Below are 20,272 nucleotides of genomic sequence, written 5' to 3' on the forward strand. Positions count from 1 at the left end.
GCTTTTCTCCTCGGGGGTGACTCACCCGCTGCTCATTTTCATGTGACCCTAAGGAAGGAACCAGGAGGCATGGCCTCGTGAGCTAAAATGTCTCAGTGAGTCAGACAATTGCCCATGAGAAATACCTTATCCTCCCTTCTCTCCCAAAGCGGCAACACCTTTTTCACACACATCTGTTCCACTCATTGCAGAATTGGGGCTCTTTGGAAAACCAGCACTGAGGAGAGCAGCCGCCATTTTTTCCTCATCGCCCTCCTGCCTTTGCTCTTAGATGACTGGATGTGTAGCTTGGTTCGTCCACTAGCCTTCTCACTTTTTTGTTCAGGCCCCAGGTCACCATCGTCTTGCACACCGGAGTGCTGAGCGTTTCGTGGTGCTCTCTGTACGGGAGAGCTCTGACCCGCTTCGAAAAAGCTCTTATTCAAGATCCAGTTCAAACACCCCCCGGGGAAGCCTTCCCTGATTGCTTCACTCAGAGTTAGGCACTTCTTTCTCCAGATTCTCACTGTACTTCATTATTGTTTTTTAAAATGTAGGTATTATATCCACACAGTAAAACACATAAATCTTATTTTTTAAAGTTTTTTTTTTTTATTTTTGAGTAATCTCTACACCCGATGTGGACCTCAAACTACAACCCTGAGATCCAGAGTCGCTCGCACCACCGACTGAGCCAGCCAGGTGCCCCCACAAATCTTAATTATAAAACCTAGTGATGGTATTCCAGTGGTTTAGTAGTATCTCATTGTGGTTTTGTTTTCATTTTCTTGATGAGTAAGCACTTTACCCAGCCGTTTGGAGAAACTTTTTTTTTTGAGACGTGCCTGCTCAAGTCATTTGCACAGTTTTTATTGGTTCTTTGTCTTTTCCTTACTGGTTTGTGGGAGTTCTTTATAATTCCATACATGAGACCTTTGTCAGATATATGTATTATGAATGTTTTCTCCTGCCGTGGTTTGCTTTTCCACGTTCTTAGTGACAATGTGTTTTGATGAAAAGAAGTTCTTGATTTTAATTAAGTTCCATTTACCAATCTTTTCCTTTTATGGTCACTTTTTTTTTTTTTTTTGTATCCTGTTTAAAAAATCTTTGCCTACTTCCCACTGCATTTGATTTACCCGTGCTGTTTATGTGCCTCTTCTCCCACAACTGTGAGATCCTTGAGGGCTGAGGCTGTATCTTGCTCTGCTCTGTATACCCAGAACCGACCATGGAGCTTAGAGCATGGTAGGAGTTCAGGAGTCACTTGGCTAATGAATTAATTCATGCACTGGATGAAGTAACACACATAGTCTCTGTGCACAGAGATGTTATTTCTAACGATGAAAAAAGCAATACTGAGAAAGCCTCCGATGCACATATATGAGAAGGGATGATTATAACTGGCTATCACATTTTTAAACTACATATGAGCTGCTTTCTATGTATGCAGATGTCTATATGCCTGAAGCAAAAGCTAGTAAACAACTATTGGAAAGTTCATTAAATAGAATCCCATTTTCATTTTCATTGCAAAAGGGAATCATTTAGAGCCTAAATGAATTCTTGTGTCTTTCTTGTGAATTTTGATAAAAGATACTAAGCTGAGTACTCACAAAGCTTTATAGTAAGAAGAAACATTTATTCACCTTCTAAAACACATTTACAAACTATCTCATTAGATCCTTACAACAGACTTACAGCAAGTAAAATAAATGGTAGGTTAGCTTTATTATGCAGATAAAGAGATTATAGTGCAGAAGAATTTGACTTGCTCAGAGTAATAGTGAATGAGGTTGGGGAAATGATCCTGTTGTCTGTATACTCTCCACAGTCCCACACATTGGTGCTTGAGGTATTTTTTTCCCCAACCCAGATTCCAACTCTCAAGGCGTTTCTTCTTGGAGGCAGTACTGCGGTGCTTTGGCACCTGAGGGACCTGAGTCTCAATTCCTGCTACAAATACCTATCAGCTATGTGAACTTGGGTAGTTCACTGAGCCCCGGTAATAACCTGGACCTCAGTTTTTCATTTATAAAATGATGCCTACCTTGTAAGTTTATTTTGAAAATTAAGTAAGATGTGAGATGCCTAGAATGGGTTAGTCCTCTCCTGCTGCTTGTGGATCTCAGCTTAGCAAAAGGATTTTATATGCAGCATCTGTTAGAACATCTCGTACTTAGGGGCGCCTGGGTGGCTCAGTCGTTAAGCATCTGCCTTTGGCTCGGGTCATGATTCCAGGGTCCTGGGATCGAGCCCCACGTCCGGCTCCCTGCTCAGCGGGAAGCCTGCTTCTCCCTCTCCCACTCCCCCTGCGTGTGTTCCCTCTCTCCCTGTGTCTCTCTCTGTCAAATAAATTAAAAAAAAAAAAATCTTCAAAAAAAAGAAGAGAACATCTCGTACTTAGGTAATCAGAATAATCTGATGGCTGGCTGCCAGATATCACTCAGATTTTTAGAAGGTATCTCTGTTCCCAACTCAATGGCTTATCCAAATGGCTATCATCAAAATGGTGTTTGTGAGACAAGGGGAAGCAGTGGAACTGGGCTTCAACCCCTTAAAGGACCAAACTTCTTTGGGGCTTTGTGATAGCAGCTGTTGGTTTTTGTTCCTTAGGGTAAATGTGTGACAGTTAATTCAATGGTTAGCCCTACAAACAAGATACTTCTTTTAGAAACTATGTACTTGCAATAAGCAGTTTTACTAAGTAAGGCCAACTTTAGTTGAAGTTCTTCACTTCCCTGGGTTACGCCTCTATGGTAGCAGAGGCCGGACGAATGCCACGGTAGAACTAAACATTACCTTTTTACAGATGTGTCAATAATCTTAGAATTTGGCTTGACTGGGGGCGCCTGAGTGGCTCAGCCTGTTAGGCAACTGACTCTTAATCTCAGCTCAGGTCTTGATCTCAGGGTCGTGAGTTCAAGTTGCATGTTGGGCTCCACACTGGGTGTGGAACCTACTTAAAAAACAGACAGACAAGAAACTTGGCTCCACTGGAGACCCGGCTACTAGTCACCACGTTGGTGGTGATAGCTCTAGGGAGAGGCAAATGGGAGCCTACGAAGGGCACAGATTAGGAAAAGAATTTGCCTAATACCATTAACCAAGACTGAAAGGCTCACAAGAACAGGATAGACAGATGTTCCATTCTAAGGGATACTGTGGGGTCTGGAGGTGGGATCTGAGCAAGGAATAGGGGAAGCTGAGAACACTTCACTTGTAGAAGGGAAGGGGAAAAGATGATGACCATCAGGCCAGTGTTCCCCAAATATGAGTGACAAACTATCAGCTTCCTGTGGGTGGGCTCCAACTTCAGCTTACGGCTGACCAAACAAGAGAGCACGTTCCCTTAATTGGAGGGAGAAAAAAAGGAAGATAGGAGATGTTGAAAGAATTGCCATCTATACTAGTCCACTGAAGAGGAAGTACTGTTTTTTCTGTATTAGTATAAAAATATTACAAACTTCAAGCCACTCCAATTAGGCTTCTGTTTCCAACAGCACACTGAGATGGATCTTGGTCTCCAACGACTTTTTGCATCTAATAAACACTTCACTGTCCTTCTTACTTGACCCCAAGACAGAATTAGGCATAGCTGGCCACTAGATCCTTTTTGAAATTCTTGCTCTTGGCTCCCTTAACCCCCCACTCTAGTGTTTCTCCTCCCTCACTGACTGCACCTCCTTGACTGGGCCTCTTTCTGTTGGTGATCTCCAGACCTAGGTTCTGGACCCTCTTTAACTTTCTCCTTAGGTGACCTCATTCTCTCTCATGGAACTAAACTCCGTCTGTAACGCTGATGATTTTTCAAATCTCTAATTCCAGTCTACCTCTCCTCCAAGCTTCATACTTACATGTCCTATACTACTCCTACCCTTGGAAGTTTCACGATGAACACATCCAAAATGATTTCTTCTCCACCAATCCTACCTGATCACATCTTCCCGCCTCAGTAATGACTTGGCTACCTACCCACCGCCAGAAACGAGTCATTCTTGATTTTGCTTTCCTTCATTCCCCCGCATTTAAGTCTCTCCATTTCTACCTTCACAGTGCATCTCTACTCTATACCCTACTTCCCAGTTGTTCTGCCACTCTCTGGCCCAGGTGACCTCTGTTTTACAGTTTGATCATTGCAACTGTCTCTACTCTTGCTCTCCTCCAATTCACTGTCCACTTAATAATGGCTTCTCATTACACTTGAAACATGATCTGAGCTCCTTACCAGGGCCGAGTAAAGCCTTCTATGATCTGGCTTTTACGCACTTTATGCCACTCCCTTTGCTCACCACACGCCAGACCCATCTGCCTTCTCGAAATACCTCAGATCCATCAAAAACTTTGCTGCTCCCCAGCCTCTGCAGTTGTTGCCCTGCTTGGAAGTTTTCCTCCAACTCTTAGCATGGCCACCTTCTTTGCGTCCTTCAGGTTTCAGCCTAAATGTTAACTCCCCAACATCTTTTTTTTTTATTATTATTTTTTAAAGATTTTATTTATTTGTTTGAGAGAGAGAATGAGAGAGAGAGAGAGAGCATGAGAGGGGGGAGGGTCAGAGGGAGAAGCAGACTCCCTGCTGAGCAGGGAGCCCGATGCGGGACTCGATCCTGGGACTCCAGGATCATGACCTGAGCCGAAGGCAGTTGCTTAACCAACTGAGCCACCCAGGCGCCCACTCCCCAACATCTTATTTAAAGCAGAATTCTTGGGGTGCCTGGGTGGCACAAGCAGTTAAGTGTCCAACTCTTGGTTTCGGCTCAGGTCACGATCTCAGGGTCATGAGATCCCGTATTGGGCTCCGTGTTCAGCACAGAGAGCTTTTTTTTTTTTTTTCAAGATTTTATTTATTTGACAGCGAGAGAGACAGCGAGAGAGGGAACACAAGCAGGGGGAGTGGGAGAGGGAGAAGCAGGCTTCCTGCCGAGCAAGGAGCCTGATGCGGGGCTCGGTCCCAGGACCCTGGGATCATGACCTGAGCCGAAGGCAGCCGCTTAACGGCTGAGCCACCCAGGTGCCCCACAGAGTCTGCTTAAGACTCTGTCTACCTCTCCTCCCCCCACTCTAATAAATTTTAAACACATAATAAAAATAAAGAATTCTCTGCTTTTCTATTTTTTTTCAGTCTTTGAATCGAATCAATATTTTTCATGTGTTTATTGTCTGCATTCACTGAAAATAAGTTCCCTGAGGACAGGACTGTGTATGTTTTGCTCATCACCCGATTTCTATTATTTGGCACACAGTGAGGCTAGTTAAGGTTAAGGATAAGCATTCTGTGGCTGGAAGAATGAGAAAGAGACTCTCTCAGCCCAATTTAGTATTTATGCCCACCCCTTGGCCCGTCCATGTGGCCAGGGAGACAAGGTCTTGGAAGAAGATGGCAAGTCCCATCAGGATACATTGCTGAAGCATGGGGATGAGGAATAGTTCCACAAGAGGAAGAGGACTAACACAAACTGATTCCTGGGGTTACTGTGAGCTAGGCAGTGATCTCAATTTCTATAACATAATATAATCTATCTCCTGGCTTTTCTCCCATTAATTTAAAAATTCCTTTTTTCCTTCACTTATTAGAGTTGGGTCCTTAGTCATTATTCCTGGTCTGAAAGACTACATTCTGGAATTGCCCAAATAGGAGTTATAGAATCCTACTTTCCTAAAAAGCTAACTCACCCAGTGATTTCATGACGCAACCAACATTTACAGAGCAATTGCCATCCATGTTCAACATACTACTAGTATCAGAGAATCTAGCAAACATTATCCTTGATAATGCAACTATGAATTAACCTATGTTAATAAATACACTTCAGTGTCCCAAACATGAGAATGAGGGCAAGCTCTTGAAACCTGAATTATATTAACTGAGATAGTATCTAGGGAATCTTATCTGACAAAAACAATACCCCCCCAAAAAAAAACTAATACTGAAAAGTTTTTGATTTTATTTCCAAGATCAAATATTACAACAGGACATTTACATGTATTTATAAAAAAATGCAGCAGTTGAATTTATAGATCAGAGGTTTCCTTGAGTTTGGTCCCTCTCTCAGCACAGTGAGCTGATGTCTTCAAAAGACTTATCCCCCTTCCCCTCCCTCCCCCACCCCAAATGTCCCACCCCACCCCCCATTCAAGTTGCAGTACCAATATAAAGCAACTGGGTACAACACAGCAAGAATATTCACAATTTGGTACAGCCAAAACCAGAGGATCACCAACTGAAAGACCCTCTTTTTAGAAATTATTTACCTATAGAGTATGTGTATCTATAGATATATCACACCCAGTTATCTAAGATTTCCCTGGTTTTAGAGCAAGTGGAAGTTCCATTGAGTCTTAGCCAGCAGTTACAGCTCTGCTTTACCTAATGGCATGTTTTTCTCCTCCAAGTTTAGATTTTCTACGGCCTCCATGTGTCTTCAAATTTAAGGCTTTCCCTAGCACCTTAATTATCACTTACTAGATATACAGGAGGGTCTCTAGTGTGTTGTGAACAAAAAAATTTAGTGGATGATCCAGTTGCCCCTTGCTCACTGGTCCCAAACCCTTCTTCCCACTTTTGAGAAGAGCTGCAGAAACAAATTATCTCCTAGCACCATGGGATTAAAAGCCCAGAAAACTGACAACTGTATGTGCATTTTAGGGAGCACTTGCCAGAAACATTACAATAGGAGCACTGTCTCTGTCCATTATCTTCTTGGATTCAATAACTAAGTTACACTACACATTAAATTTTGAGCCTGTCCTGCATTAAAAACGCAAATCTCACTAAGACCGCCACTTTGTCCAGAATGAAGGATTCCCAGGGAATCTCTAAATACTGTTAGGAACTGCTTGAGAAACACTTTAAAGCAAATACCCCAAGCTGACTTCACTCGAGTCCCCAACCCACCCCCAACCCTATTCCCCAAACAAATTTCATTCCTTGATTAACCTCTCTGAATAAGATGGGAAGTGAGGTTTGGAAAATGACAAGAAAAATGTTTTAAAAACACAATTAGTGAGGACATGCCAGAATTGGGACATCCCAGATGATTCAAAACGCATTATTCAAACTGAACTCATACAAAGCATGCAGAGCCTACAAACACTCCTGAGAGTATCCATGGAACAATCAATACCTACTCAAAAAAGGACTTTTCTTAAAGGGTTAAAAAAAAAAGACACCAGATGCTTAGAAGTTGTTAACAATCAAAAGGAAAACCGTTCTAGAAAAGATTTTTAAAGGAGTGAAAAAATTCTATCTAAAGATTCATGCCAAAGCTTGGATGAAAGCCCCTCAAAGTCTAAGTATCATGTTAGCATCAACTGGTACTCATTTCTCTGTATCTAAGTCTAGAGGATTATATCAGAGCTTCACTGTGTTTCCCAGCAAGAGTTTTAAATAGCCTTTCCAAAACTGAAGGGACAAACATTAGAAAGTAACAAGGCCCAATCCCAAAATGGGTAAGATAAACAGCCCCTAGTACAAGCTTGCTACACTCATTAACTAAAAAGTGGAGGTCACACACTACTTTCATTCTAATTAGCAGGTAAAAGGGGATTTTCTGGTGGCAATGGTAACCTCATGTGAGGTTTAACTTACAGGGCAATAAATCAACAAAAAGTTGTTAAGAACATATGATTAGGGTAAAAAACCTATTTAATATTTTGAATCACACCATTTAATGTATTGATATTTTCCATTATTAAGAACACAGAAATCTGAGAACATACTATCAAACCATTTTGTTGAAAGCAGTAAGATACCCAACTGAGCATCAGCATTCCAGTGTCATTAATTTGAAACCAGAAATCTAGTGACATGTACTCTTCTAAAACCAGCAAGCTTGACAAAAGAAAAAAAAAGCAGAATGGCAGGGAATAGCTCCAGACCAAAATCTCTCCCTTATTAGTTAAGATGCTCTTACTGAGTCTATGAAAAAAGCAAATAAAGATTTTTAAGAAAGAATAATTCCAGGTCAGAACTATCCAGTGATTTGAAATGCTTCCCATTTTATTTACCACATCTTATAAATGAATGATTCATGGTACCCCAGTTAGATTAATAACTTGTTTTGATACAGATAAAATTTTTCTTATGTTCAGTCCCATGTAGCTTCACTATTCTTCCTATTTGAAAACTTAAGTGACCCCGTAAGGGATATAAAAATCTCAGGGCATTTTGATCTCTATACAAGAAATACCAATAAGCAAACAACAAAAATTTGCTGTTTGTGGCCAAAGAATTAAGTACAACAAGGCAACTTCCCCATATTTATAGATTAATGTGGGATTGTTCTTGGGCAAAATACTACCATTGGTATTTTTATCTCTAATCCAAGTAAACCTGGCCATCTCTTGAAAATACTTTTCTGAAATGTTCAATCGGTTTACTGAAGTAGTTCATATTGGACTGCCAAGCTCTACTAGGAGATCATATGGCAAAGAAAGGCTTCAACCAAAAATGACCATGTTTAGGAGAATGAGATTCTAAGCAGTACAAGAGCATTCTGTAGGCCAAAGAAAGGGGAGGGGTATCATGGTGCTCGCCGTTGTATATTTGGAATAAGAGAATTTTTAGGTAGAGAGAGAAAATGAGCTATGAAAACAATTGTTTCAAATTGTTCCCTTATAATTTATGAAAAAATTTTTAAGTATTATTCAAACTTAGAAATGGAATTTCTTAAACATAGCTAATTTCATTAAAAATCATGACTAATTTTCAGTGAATGGATGTCCAAAAAAATTGAGAATAGAGAATGGCAAAGTAAAAGAGAATGTAGGATGAAACGATTTTCTAATTAACAGTCTCATCATCACATCCAGTAATTTAATCACAAGTTCACTTCATGGGGAAACTATCAAGGTCGTCATAATCTCTATAAAAAAATATTCTTGATTCTAAGCTGTCTCTCTAGTAGTGTTCAAAGACTAAAATAACCATCCCTAAAATACTAAATTTCTATAGAATAGGAGGAATCAAGATAGTGCCATGATATTCTGTTGGTTATTTTCTGTACGAAAGAACATTCTTGCCACCAGTCTAAACCGTGTACAATGCAATACTAAGTTTCAAGTCAAGACAATAATTGATATGCTATGCAAGGCAAATCAATGAAGTTGAATATTCATAGGACACAGCTGTCTTTAAGTAGCCTTTTCATCAAGGCTTGTAATATTGGACAACTGCCATGCTCATCAGTAGGGTTGGTTCTTCCTACTCTCATTTAGTTTTACACAAGCCATCACTTATTCATCAACCAGCATCCTATGATTTACTATTGAGTAGTTAACTCAAAGAGGGCCAGAGAGAGAACATGAATGACATAATGGAGATATACTCTGTGAGATAAATATTTTTGGAAGTCAGCCTAACTGAATCTTGAAAAAATTGTTTCTGCCAAAACCAAGTGTGAATTCTACAACTTACATAAATCAATTTCCTAACAACTCCTCAGCCAGTAAAGTGCTTTGTTTAAGCACACAGGTAAAATAAATTTAACTCTGGTGTCAGTGAAATATTTGGTTCTCACTAGTTACATTTTAGTCATACTTAACACTGATTAGAAACACAGCATGAAGTTTTTTAAAATTAATGAATTGTGTTTAAAAGCTCATTACTAGATCTAGAACTATGATATTTTCCTTTTGGAGATTTTAGTCATCACAGTGAGGTTAGATTAAGTTACTGGGCAAATGAAACTTGGAAACAGAAAAAAACCAAAGGAAGTGATTAACAAGAATATTTTTAATTAGCCTAGGGATAATATAAAGAAAAGAAATTAGAAGCAAAAAATTTTAGAGTGGAAAGGACTTCAAAGATAATCTAATTTGGTGGTCTACAATCTGTGGGTTCCTAGAGTTTTTGCAAAGGGTCTGCAATTCCACATGCACATTTACATTTTTCCTCGTCTGTGGACTTAATGTTATTAATGCTTAACCCCACAATTCCCCACTCTTGCCGAATTTTAATATTTTTAAGTCCTTTTACTTGAAAAGACTGAGAACTGTTGATCTACTCCAATTCTGTTAGTAGCAGAGCTGTTACCCAAGTGCACTTATGCCTACACATAGTGCCCCTTTATACATTTGATTTGTACCTGGGGAGAGAAATGAAATCTTTCCTTCACTTTCCAGTTCCTAGTGGCTCCCTCTGGTATTTTCCTAAGTGTCCAAGTGAGATCCTTGCTAGCTAAAATCTTTAGTCCTAGGATCAATAATCCTTTCCTATTTGGGTGCTGGGTGTACCTTACTGATTAAAGTCATGCCCTAAGTCTAGTAATTACAAAAGATGGAACTAAAGAATGAATACAGGTGAGTCAAAAACTTTGAGCTATAGTGTTTGCCACTTTTCGGTTTTATTTATTTATTTATTTAATTTCTTTATTTATTTTTGTGGACTTTCCTAATGAAAGCCTAAGTCTTTCCCCTTTCTAAACTTTTATTGTAATTATTGTTCAGCACCAGAAAGGTAAGCATTTATACATGTTCTTCAATTATCTGATGTGTAGTGTATCTTTCCAACTGGATAAAACAGAAGGAACCAGGTATTAGACTTCAAGATATTTCCAACTTTGATTAAGGACTCAGTAAATACTTGTTGACTTTGAGTCAAGGAAGTAGAATGTTATAGGAGATTTAAAAACATACACAGAGAGTTCAATAATCTGGTATGGGTGGGACAAAGAAAAGATAACTATCTTTTCCCAAAAATGGTTAAAAAAAGATAAAATTATTTTTTATCCTTTCCATTTATTCTTGGCAAATAATGCCACATATTTTCCTTTCACATTTTCATCAGTGCATCATTTTTTTAAAAAGCAATCATCAGTCCCTCAAAACAGTGGTGTAAATAAGAATTTATAGGCATAGTGCAAATCCCACAGGCTTTAAGGAAACAAAACCAAATGATAATTTACAGAGCCAAACAACAGGAAGATAACCTTTTGGGTAAACTGATTCCCCTGTTGTAGGAGACAACAGCAAGGGAGTGAAAAAAGCATGGACTCTGGATGCCAATTTTGATTTTGCCCATTACTAGCTGTGACATCCTGAACATACTCTCTAAACTTCAATTGTGTCGTATCTACAAAATGGGGACAATATACACTTTGTAGAGTTCTTAGGAAGATTAAAGGAGAAAATGCACAGGAAGTACCTAGCACATGCTAGTTACTCAAAATTAGTTTCCCATTCTTCCCTCATTTGGCTGTTCTCTCTCTTCTCTGGTTCCTTTCTAAATTAAAATCAAAAGGTGTTTCCTGTCACTTTCTTCCCCCACTAGTTTTCATTCCATCTGCCTGTATTTGTTTCTTGTCACTCTCAAAGTCTCTCTTGTCCTTTTCCAACCCGTTCTTTCAAGCTGTTTCCAATACCTACAAGGAACGACTATTTTTAACTAATCTTACTAGCTTCACTTAATCTATTCAATAAAATCTCTCCTCCACAGAGCAGAGGAAATAAGACAAACTGGAGGAAGCTTACTCCTTTAGTGAATTAAGTTCATGAGCGAAGCAATACTCATTTACTCTCCCCGTGGGCCTCTGTATCAAACTCAGGGTAATTACACTTCTGCCTCACAATAAAAGAAAATCCTCTACATCTTGTACTCTAAACACACCCGTTGTACCTAAGTTGGATCAGTATCTCATGCCCTAAGTCTTTGATATGCTTACTTAAATCATTTTATACATACTTGGGTCATCTCACAGTAAAATCCATGTTGAAAAAGTCACTTTGGTTTCTCATAAACGGATATGCCATGGCTGACCTCATCAAAAAGGTAGAACTACATCCTATCATTAATGAACATGTCTCAGGTTCTTGAGATATGTTTTATAAAGAGAAGTTAGTAAGCAAAAGAATGAAAGAGTCCCACAGGGAAAATTCTTGACTTCACATTTTTGACAGATTTGGGCTTTAGCTGTGACTCTGCAGAGAGTGGATAGGTGCCATCACAGCACCAAAGCTGGGCATACCCTCAGTTCTTACCCTGTGCCTCCCTGAATTTTTACATTTCTGACCTTGGCTACTCAACAGTTTTTTAACCCTCTACTGCACCTTTGCTAGTATAGAGCTCTATTCCTCAGATAGCAAGTACATTATCCAAGTTGAGAGATACAACTGAGGAATTAACATGAACACCACGTTTCCTCCTCAATAAATCAGAAGCTGCTAGTTACTTGAGAGCCTATGAAAAAACACCAAAATGGTATTACTCAGTCACCAATCTAAAGAGAGAACTTTGACTCAAGGTATAAATGAAATTGTAATTATATAAATATATTTATAAATATTTATACAATTATATACTTATACATAAGCACTTACACAGACTTAGAAAAAAATGTAAGAACATTAATTCAAAAGGACTCACTGAAGAATAAACAGAATTTTCCATGATTTCCTTGAGGAGATACATAACTCATTCTTTAGGAAGGGTCCCTCTAAATCCAACCATTAGAAACCATATTCTCAAATTGTGTACTAGCAACACATAAGCATCTTTTTTTTTAATCCCCTAGTTGCCAAGAGAGTGATCTTAAAGTAGATGGGAACCTAAAGGTCTCTGAGCAATAGCAATTTATGTTCCTCAAGGAGAAGAATCGATCGATCCAAATCCCCAATTGACAAAATAGGCCCATTCTATACAACAAGGTTAAAGTTCTGATTTTGCCACCAGAATCATTACTACCCCTTCAGAGGACTCTAAAGCTCAAAATAAGAACTGAGCATACAGTGAAGGTGATAAGTCAAACAGTATTACATAGATTCAAGATGGCCTCTTCTAAGTAATACGGAAAAAAGCTTTCACCAACTACATTTTGAACGTAGCTTTTGTTGGCAGAAAAACCCCACAACATTTGAAGATTGCTGATAATCTTCTCCACCTCCCTTACTAAATGTTGTCTTATAAATTGAATTTAAAGGTCTTCCCCTTACAGAGGCTTTCAGTTTTGATACCTTTTGCAAGAAAACAGTAGAGGAATTAAGCTCATTTAGTCACCAGAGCCTTTTAGAAAACTATTCCAACCGGGGGTAAAAAAAAAAAAAAAAAAATGAATCATTCTAACCGCAGGAACATGGTTAGCAACTCTCAGCTGCATCTTCTTCTTTTCCCCCCCGGGACATACATTAAGTATGCCTTAAAGCCCGTAGGATGATCAATAACCATAGTGGTTACAACTACAAGCCACTGGACTGCATGATTATTGAACAGCTGCCTTCCCATAGACCACTTGTGGACCCAAACAATGGAAGGGCCAAGGGAACTAATATGCTGTACTGGCAAAAACAGCAAGCACCTTCCTATTCTAATCACCACAAGAGCCTCACTAAATGTCCCTTTCAGGACTAGCAGGATCAGTACAGTTTATAAAGTAATAATGAAGAAAGCTGTTTCAGGCTAGGATATTGAAAGCCAAGCCATGCTACTCACCCTACATTTAACACTCATTCTGCCAATAACACATACCATGGAAATAATTCTAGCTGGGTACATGGGAATCGTTGAAAAAAATTTTAAATATGATGAGCAATAATTTAAGGGATGCTTTTTCCATGTAAACGGAAGCCTGGATATTTTGTCACGTGATATTTCTTACATGAACAACAAAACATGTGTTATAGAGTTTCTTTTCCCTACCAAAAATGGGGCTTACAAAAAAGGGAGGTTGTTCTTATTCTGAATCTAGCCATTCCTTTACCAAAGGATCTGAGGAGTAACATTATCATTTGATCCCAAAAAAGTGCCGTGCAAGAGACCACTTATTGGAACACACATTTCCTGCTGCCAGTACTAGGAGGTCTAATCCTTACACTTCCATTTGGTCACCAGATTAGGTAAGAAAGGAAGAATAGTAGGAAAAAGAAGAAAATAGAAGAGGACTGAAAAGGTGGGGGAGGGGGAAAAGAGACTGAATATAGGAGAGAGCAAGAAATAAAAGAGAAGGCAGGTGACTTGCTTGCCCAACTTTGGCTCTATGGTCCTATGAGCCAAAATGCATACTTAGTGACATGGTATCTCACAGGAAAGGGAAAAAAGGGGTAAACTGAGAGAGGTCAGGCCATGATGTTAATTTCTTTCCTGTACAAAGACAGTCTCTTGAGGACAAAGGCCTGCCTCCTGTAATGTAATGTCATAGTCCAGATGAGAGAGTTTCCTTCGAGGGAAGTTGGTGAGAAGTTCAAAACGTTCATTTGGATATCCTTTAGACTGGACGTGCTTCACCAAAGCCTATGAAAAATAAGAGAAAGACAAAGCTGTTAGATGGAAATAAAAAGAAAGAATATATTAAAGAATTAAATATCTTATGTTCATTTCTATCATATAAGATATGAAGTTATTCTTTTTTTTTTAAGATTTTATTTATTTATGTGAGAGAGAGAGAGTGAGAGAGACAGCATCAGCTGGGGGAGGGGCAGAGGGAGAGGGAGAAGCAGGCTTCCCGCTGAGCAGGGAGACCAATGTGGGGCTCAATCCCAGGACCCCGGGATCATGACCTGAGCCGAAGGCAGACGCTTAACTGAGCCACCCAGGTGCCCCAATTTAAGTTACGCTTTCACATAACCAAAGCTTACCCTTGTGGAAGGGCCAATATAACTCTTTGGATGGGGAGATAATAAACCTGTACCCAATAATTTAGGGCCATTAAGTGATACTGAAATATACAGGATTATGTTTGTCTCCCAAATACACAAACTCAATTTCTATCTGTAAAATTATCGTCCTCTTTTTAAACATTTTACCAATTTTTTTCCTGTTTATCAACAATCTGTCCTTCAGTTCACCTACAGACATCCGTGCCACCTGTACACAGAATCCCTTCTTCCTTCTCCAAAACCGCACCACTACGATATCCCCTTTTATAGGTACCTTCAACATCTCACTCTCTACAGATGATTCCCCTCAGACTTAAAGATGCTCACTCTCTCCTTCAGTCATTTTTCCTCTCTGATTATTGCCCATTCTCTCCCTCTAGCTTCACAACCAAACTTCTCAAAGAAGTGATCTATACTTGTTCTATCCATGATCTCATCTCCCATTCCCATCCAAATACTAGACCAGGAAGACAGTTCTGGGTATGAGCACCACCGACCAGAACCTTCTTGCACTTCAGTCATCCAGTCTTGAAGAATCAGATTAATTATCATCAGCCACAACAAGGGGCTAGGTGTTGACAACTGACCCAAGGGGGATTCACTCACAGGCTAAGCTAAGCTAGTCAGACCCATTCTCTTTTCCAGGAATCAAAAACAGAGGGAAGCCCATTAGCTGTGGACTTTAGACAAAAAGGCCCTCAGCATCACTATGGTGAACCATGTACAAGTTGAGAGGTAAACAAAAACCACCAGTATATAGAGGGAAGAATAGTATGAAGCAGAAAAATCACAAAAGGGAAACAAAACAGGCCCCATGAGAAAAACACACAGAAAAACACTTTCGGTTTTCAACCACTTTGCAGGGTCAGCTACTAGGACACCCAGGAGCCCCATTATAATCTATAAATAACTCCACTCCCGTTTTCCAGGTAATAATTTCATTTGGGTTTCTATACCATGCAGCCATGGAATAGAAAATCTTGACTAGACAAACCCTATGCGACTTGCCTAAGATAATTTAAGAAGGAAATAAAGTAATCTGAAGATTCACCACAGTTAAGTTTCCAGTTAGAGGCCAGACTGAATACCATCTATTTCAAAGAATCACAAAGCCAATTATGCCAATTAATTAGTTTCTCTGCTTCTAGTAAACACCTCCAATTAGATATACTTACCAACAGTTTAGCTTGCTCTGGAAGAGTGATCTGTTCCCTTTTTCCATCTGGATACCGCAACATCAGCTGTGCTTTTGGTCCTAAAGGAAGGGTTTAAAAAAAAAAAGAAGAAAAGAAAAAAAGATAAGAGCTTAAGACAGAAGACTAACTTAAACAAATAATAAAGCCCTTCAGTAACATTCAAGTTTTAAGTAAAGCAGGTCTAGAATGTAACTCACCATTTACATCTATGCCCTCCACTATTCCATCTGATTTTTCAGGTGACATCTCCAATATTTCTGAATCCACAGCTGGCAATCCTTGGTGGTTTGTGGCTGCTCCAGGCTCAGTTCTGGCTGGGGGTTCAGTCATTGGCCTTCTGTTCTCCTCTTTTCTATGCCCCAAATCTTTGTGGGGAGATTTTCTGGACTTGGCAAGATTCTCTATCTCCTCTTCTTCATCAGAGCCACAAACGGATATGAACTCCTCACTGCCAGAAAAAAGTTCAGATTCAGATTCTTCATCTGAGCGGCTATCCTGTTTTGTCTGTGTTGAATCAAAGTGTGTCTCTTGCAAGGAGGCTCTGATGGCAGCTTCTAGCTGGCTGTCTTCACTTGCATCTATAAGGCTCTCCTGCGAGATGCAGTCATAAAACGTGGGTGGAAAGAAAAAGAAAACAGTTAAACCAAAAAAAAAACAGATAAAGTCAAACAGGACATGAGAAATTTAACACTCAAGACGCCTGGGTGGCTCAGTCAGGTAAGCGTCTGCCTTCGGCTCAGGTCATGATCCCAGGGTCCTGGGATCGAGTCCCACACGTCGGGTTCCCTGCTCAGCGGGGAGCCTGCTTCTCCCTCTCCCCACTCGTCCTCTCTCTCTCAAATAAATAAATAAAATCTTTAAAAAAAAGAAATATAACAGTCAGCTTGCCAATATTACTTTCTGCAGAATGTATCTCTTTACTAAAGTTTAAGCTATTTGAGTGCAACAACTTTGTCTTACACAGCCAAGCTGGAATGTATATTTTAAAAACAAAAACTACCACCTGGCATAATGGTGTTGCAAGCACAGGTTTCCCTCATATCAAAATGAATAGAATCAAGAAAACAGTTTATTCCAGGCCCAGAAAAATACAAGAATTAAGGTTTTATATATAAAGCCAAAACGTTAGTTTTTAAAATGACTCGACACAGAAAAGGATGTCTACATCACTCATCACTATATTCTTCAACTAGCACTGCTTTGACACAGAGGAGGATCAATAAACTCAGTAATCATCATTTTGCAAAAATCCTAACAGATCTGTAACACTTGTTTTTTGTTTTGTTTTGTTTTTTGAAGATTTTACTTATTTGACAGAGAGAGTGAGAGAGCACAGCAGGGGGAAGAGCAGAGGGAGAGCAAGAGAGCAGGCTCCCTGCTGAGCAGGGAGCCCAATGTGGGACTCGATCCCATGACCCTGGGATCCTGACCTGAGCTGAAGGCAGCCACTTAACCAACTGAGCCACCCAGGTGCCCCTAACATTTGAACCAAGACAAAACAGCATATAACGAATAGGAAAAACCAACAACTATGTTTCCCCAAACTTAATTACAATGAAGGGTTTCATTGTGTATGTTTCATTGTGATCATGAGAAATGCAAATTTCAACAGTTTTCCCCCAGGTAAAGTTCTGTCACAAATATCACTAAACTGATGGAGTCGCAAAATATGGGTTGTCTGAGTGGAACTTATTTTGATCTAACTCAAATTATTAAAAAAAAAAACTTTGTAATGTAATCAAAAGTTGAATACTAGACATCTCATGATACTAAGGGATTGCTGTTAATTTTTTAAAGGGTGTGTCACTGGTATTGTGATTGTGTTTTAAAAAAATAGTCTATCTTTTTTTTTAAAAGGTTTTATTCATTTATTTGATAGAGAGAGGGAGAGAAAGAGCATAAGCAGGGGGAGCGGCAGGCAGAGGGAAAGGGAGAAGCAGACTCCCCATCGAGCAGGGAGCCCGAAATGGGGCTCGATCCCAGGACCCTGAGACCACTACCTGAGCCGAAGGGAGACGCTTAACCGACTGAGCCACCCAGGCGCCCCAAGAGTCTTTATCTTTAAAGATACATGCCGAAGTATTAATATATGAAAAAATGAATTCTGAGATTTGCTTCAAAATAATGTGACTAAGATGAGGTATGAATGAAACAAGACTGGCCACCTGCAATGATTACTGAAATTAGTTAATGGATACATAGAGGCTCAATAAATTCCTTCTACTTTTGAATACGCTGAAAATTTTCCACAATAAAAAGGTAAAAAGTATGGGTCGCTAACAAAAAACTAAAGGAACCTCATTTCAACTTTTACTATGTGCTAATCATAAAGCAAAAAATTTAAGAAAAAAATGTTGAATAAACCTAAGGCTAATCTACCACCAAAAAAGGGCAAGTAAAATGCCCACATGACCTGCAATGGCTTTTAGGTGGATTGTATGTTTACAATAATGACATTGCACAGTATGTAGCTTGATTTTAAAGACTGTCTCTGTGGCAGACACTACTGGCTTCCTATCCAATATCTACTCTCCTCTGATTTCTTACTTACAGAATACTAATCATGTCTATAAAAGAAAATCTGTCCAGCCAAAAAATTCCATTTATCAGTTTCCCTTGCAGCTAGAAAAAAAATGTGGTATGGAGCTAAGGAAGCACTTACAGAGAAATTAAAGAACTCAACACACGTAAAAGAAAAGTCTGAAATCAATGACTAAATTTCCATCTTAAATAAAAAGGTACCCACACAGAAAAAGAAAATTAAATTAAACCCAAACTACACAGAAGGAAAAAGAGAAAGGACAGAAATCAATGACCTAGAAAACAGAAGAAAAATCATTAAAACCAAAAGCTGGTTGCTTAAAATCAATAAACCTGATATGCTTCTAGCCAAAGTGTCGGGAAAAAAAGAAGCTACAAATTATCAATAACAGGATTAATAGGATTATTAAGGATTAATAACAATCACTACAAATACTACAGTCATTGAAGGAATAACAAAGAAATATAATGAACAACGTTATGTCAATATAGCCAACCCCTAAGGTAAAAGGGACAAATCCCTAGAAAGACAAAACCTACTAAAGCTCATTAAAGAATAAATGGGAGCACTTGGGTGGTGCAGTCAGCTGAGTGTCCGACTCTTGGTCTCGGCTTGGGTCATGATCTCAGGGTCATGGGATCAAGCCCCTCATCAGGCTCTGCCCTCAACACAGTCTGCTTGAAACTCCCTCTTCCTCTCCCTCGACGAACCCCCTGCCCCCACATTCTCGTGCTCTCTCTCAAATAAATAAATCTTAAAAAAAAGAAATGGGTAATTTAATCTTAAATGGTTCAGACCTGCTTTGTGCCATAATTGCATTTTTTCTGTAATTTTGAGACTTTTAAAATTTTAAACAATATTTTAATCTGCTAAAGACCTTCAATGTCACAAGAACATCAAAACTAGTGACGATTTCTCAAGAAAATGAAATACTGAAATATATATTATCACTGTTACAAAAATTTATATCCATGAAATAAGGATGTGGTAAATATATTATAGCAAATTATTGTATCCTACCAACTTCGTGTAGTAATCAAACTTTCTATTATTAAAAAAAAAAGAAGAAATAGATACTTGAGTAGTCCTTTATCCATTAATTAAATTGATTCTGTAGTTTAAAAACTTCCCACAAAGAAAGCTCTAGCTTCATTGGTAAATATCATCAAACATTAAGGAAGAAAAATACCAATTTTAGGGCTCCTGGGTGGCTCAGTTGGTTAAGCCTCTGCCTTCGGCTCAGGTCATGATCCCAGGGTTCTGCGATAAAGTCCCAAATCAGGCTCCCTGGTCAGCAGGGAGTCTGCTTCTCCCTCTACCCTTCCCCCTTGCTTGTGATCTCTCTCAAATAAATGAAATCTTAAAAAAAAAAAAAAAAGAAGTAATATCAATTTTATACAAACTCTTCCTGAGGGGCGCCTGGGTGGCTCAGTCGGTTAAGCAGCTGCCTTCGGCTCAGGTCATGATCCCAGGGTTCTGGGATTGAGTCCCGCACTGGGCTCCTTGCTCAGCAGGGAGCCTGCTTCTCCCTCTCCCTCTGCCTACCACTCCCCCTGCTTTTCTCTTTCTGTCAAATAAATGAATAAAATCTTAAAAAACAAAACAACTCTTCCTGAAAACAGAAGTGACAGAAACACTTCCCAATTCATTGTGAGGCCAGCATTAACCTTATACCAAAACCAAAGACATTATGAGGAAGACAAAACAAAAGACAAAGAAACTACAAACCAATATCCCTCATGAACACAGACCCAAGAATTCTCAACAAAATTTTAGCAAATCAAACCCAACAATACATAAAAGAGTAACGCACTGATAATAACCAAGTAAGTTTTAGCCCAGGAATGCAAGGTTGGTTTAACATTAAAAAGCCAACCAATATAATTCAATAAAAAAGAAAACCAATGTTCATCTGAACAGATGTAGAAAATCTGACAAAATTTCCTCATGATAAAAACTCAGCGAACTA

General features: G+C 39.1%; 1 protein-coding gene across 4 annotated transcripts in view; it reads right to left on the bottom strand.

The window, feature by feature from the left end:
• Window positions 1-10,321: 10,321 nt before the first annotated feature.
• Window positions 10,322-20,272, bottom strand: part of UBXN7 (UBX domain protein 7) — a 57,742-nt gene continuing 47,791 nt past the window's right edge. For all 4 annotated transcript variants that reach the window (XM_073894924.1, XM_073894921.1, XM_025876057.2 and 1 more), the window contains 3 exons: window positions 15,959-16,352; window positions 15,741-15,820; window positions 10,322-14,200 (listed from right to left, as the gene is read on the bottom strand). In XM_073894924.1, coding sequence (XP_073751025.1) covers window positions 14,039-14,200; window positions 15,741-15,820; window positions 15,959-16,352 — 636 coding nt within the window. In that variant the 3' untranslated portion in view covers window positions 10,322-14,038. The remainder of the gene's footprint in view (window positions 14,201-15,740; window positions 15,821-15,958; window positions 16,353-20,272) is intronic.

This window comes from Callorhinus ursinus, unplaced genomic scaffold, assembly GCF_003265705.2.
Source record: "Callorhinus ursinus isolate GAN/ISIS: 27379988/994484 unplaced genomic scaffold, GSC_fseal_2.0 scaffold1, whole genome shotgun sequence".
NCBI lineage: Eukaryota > Metazoa > Chordata > Mammalia > Carnivora > Otariidae > Callorhinus > Callorhinus ursinus.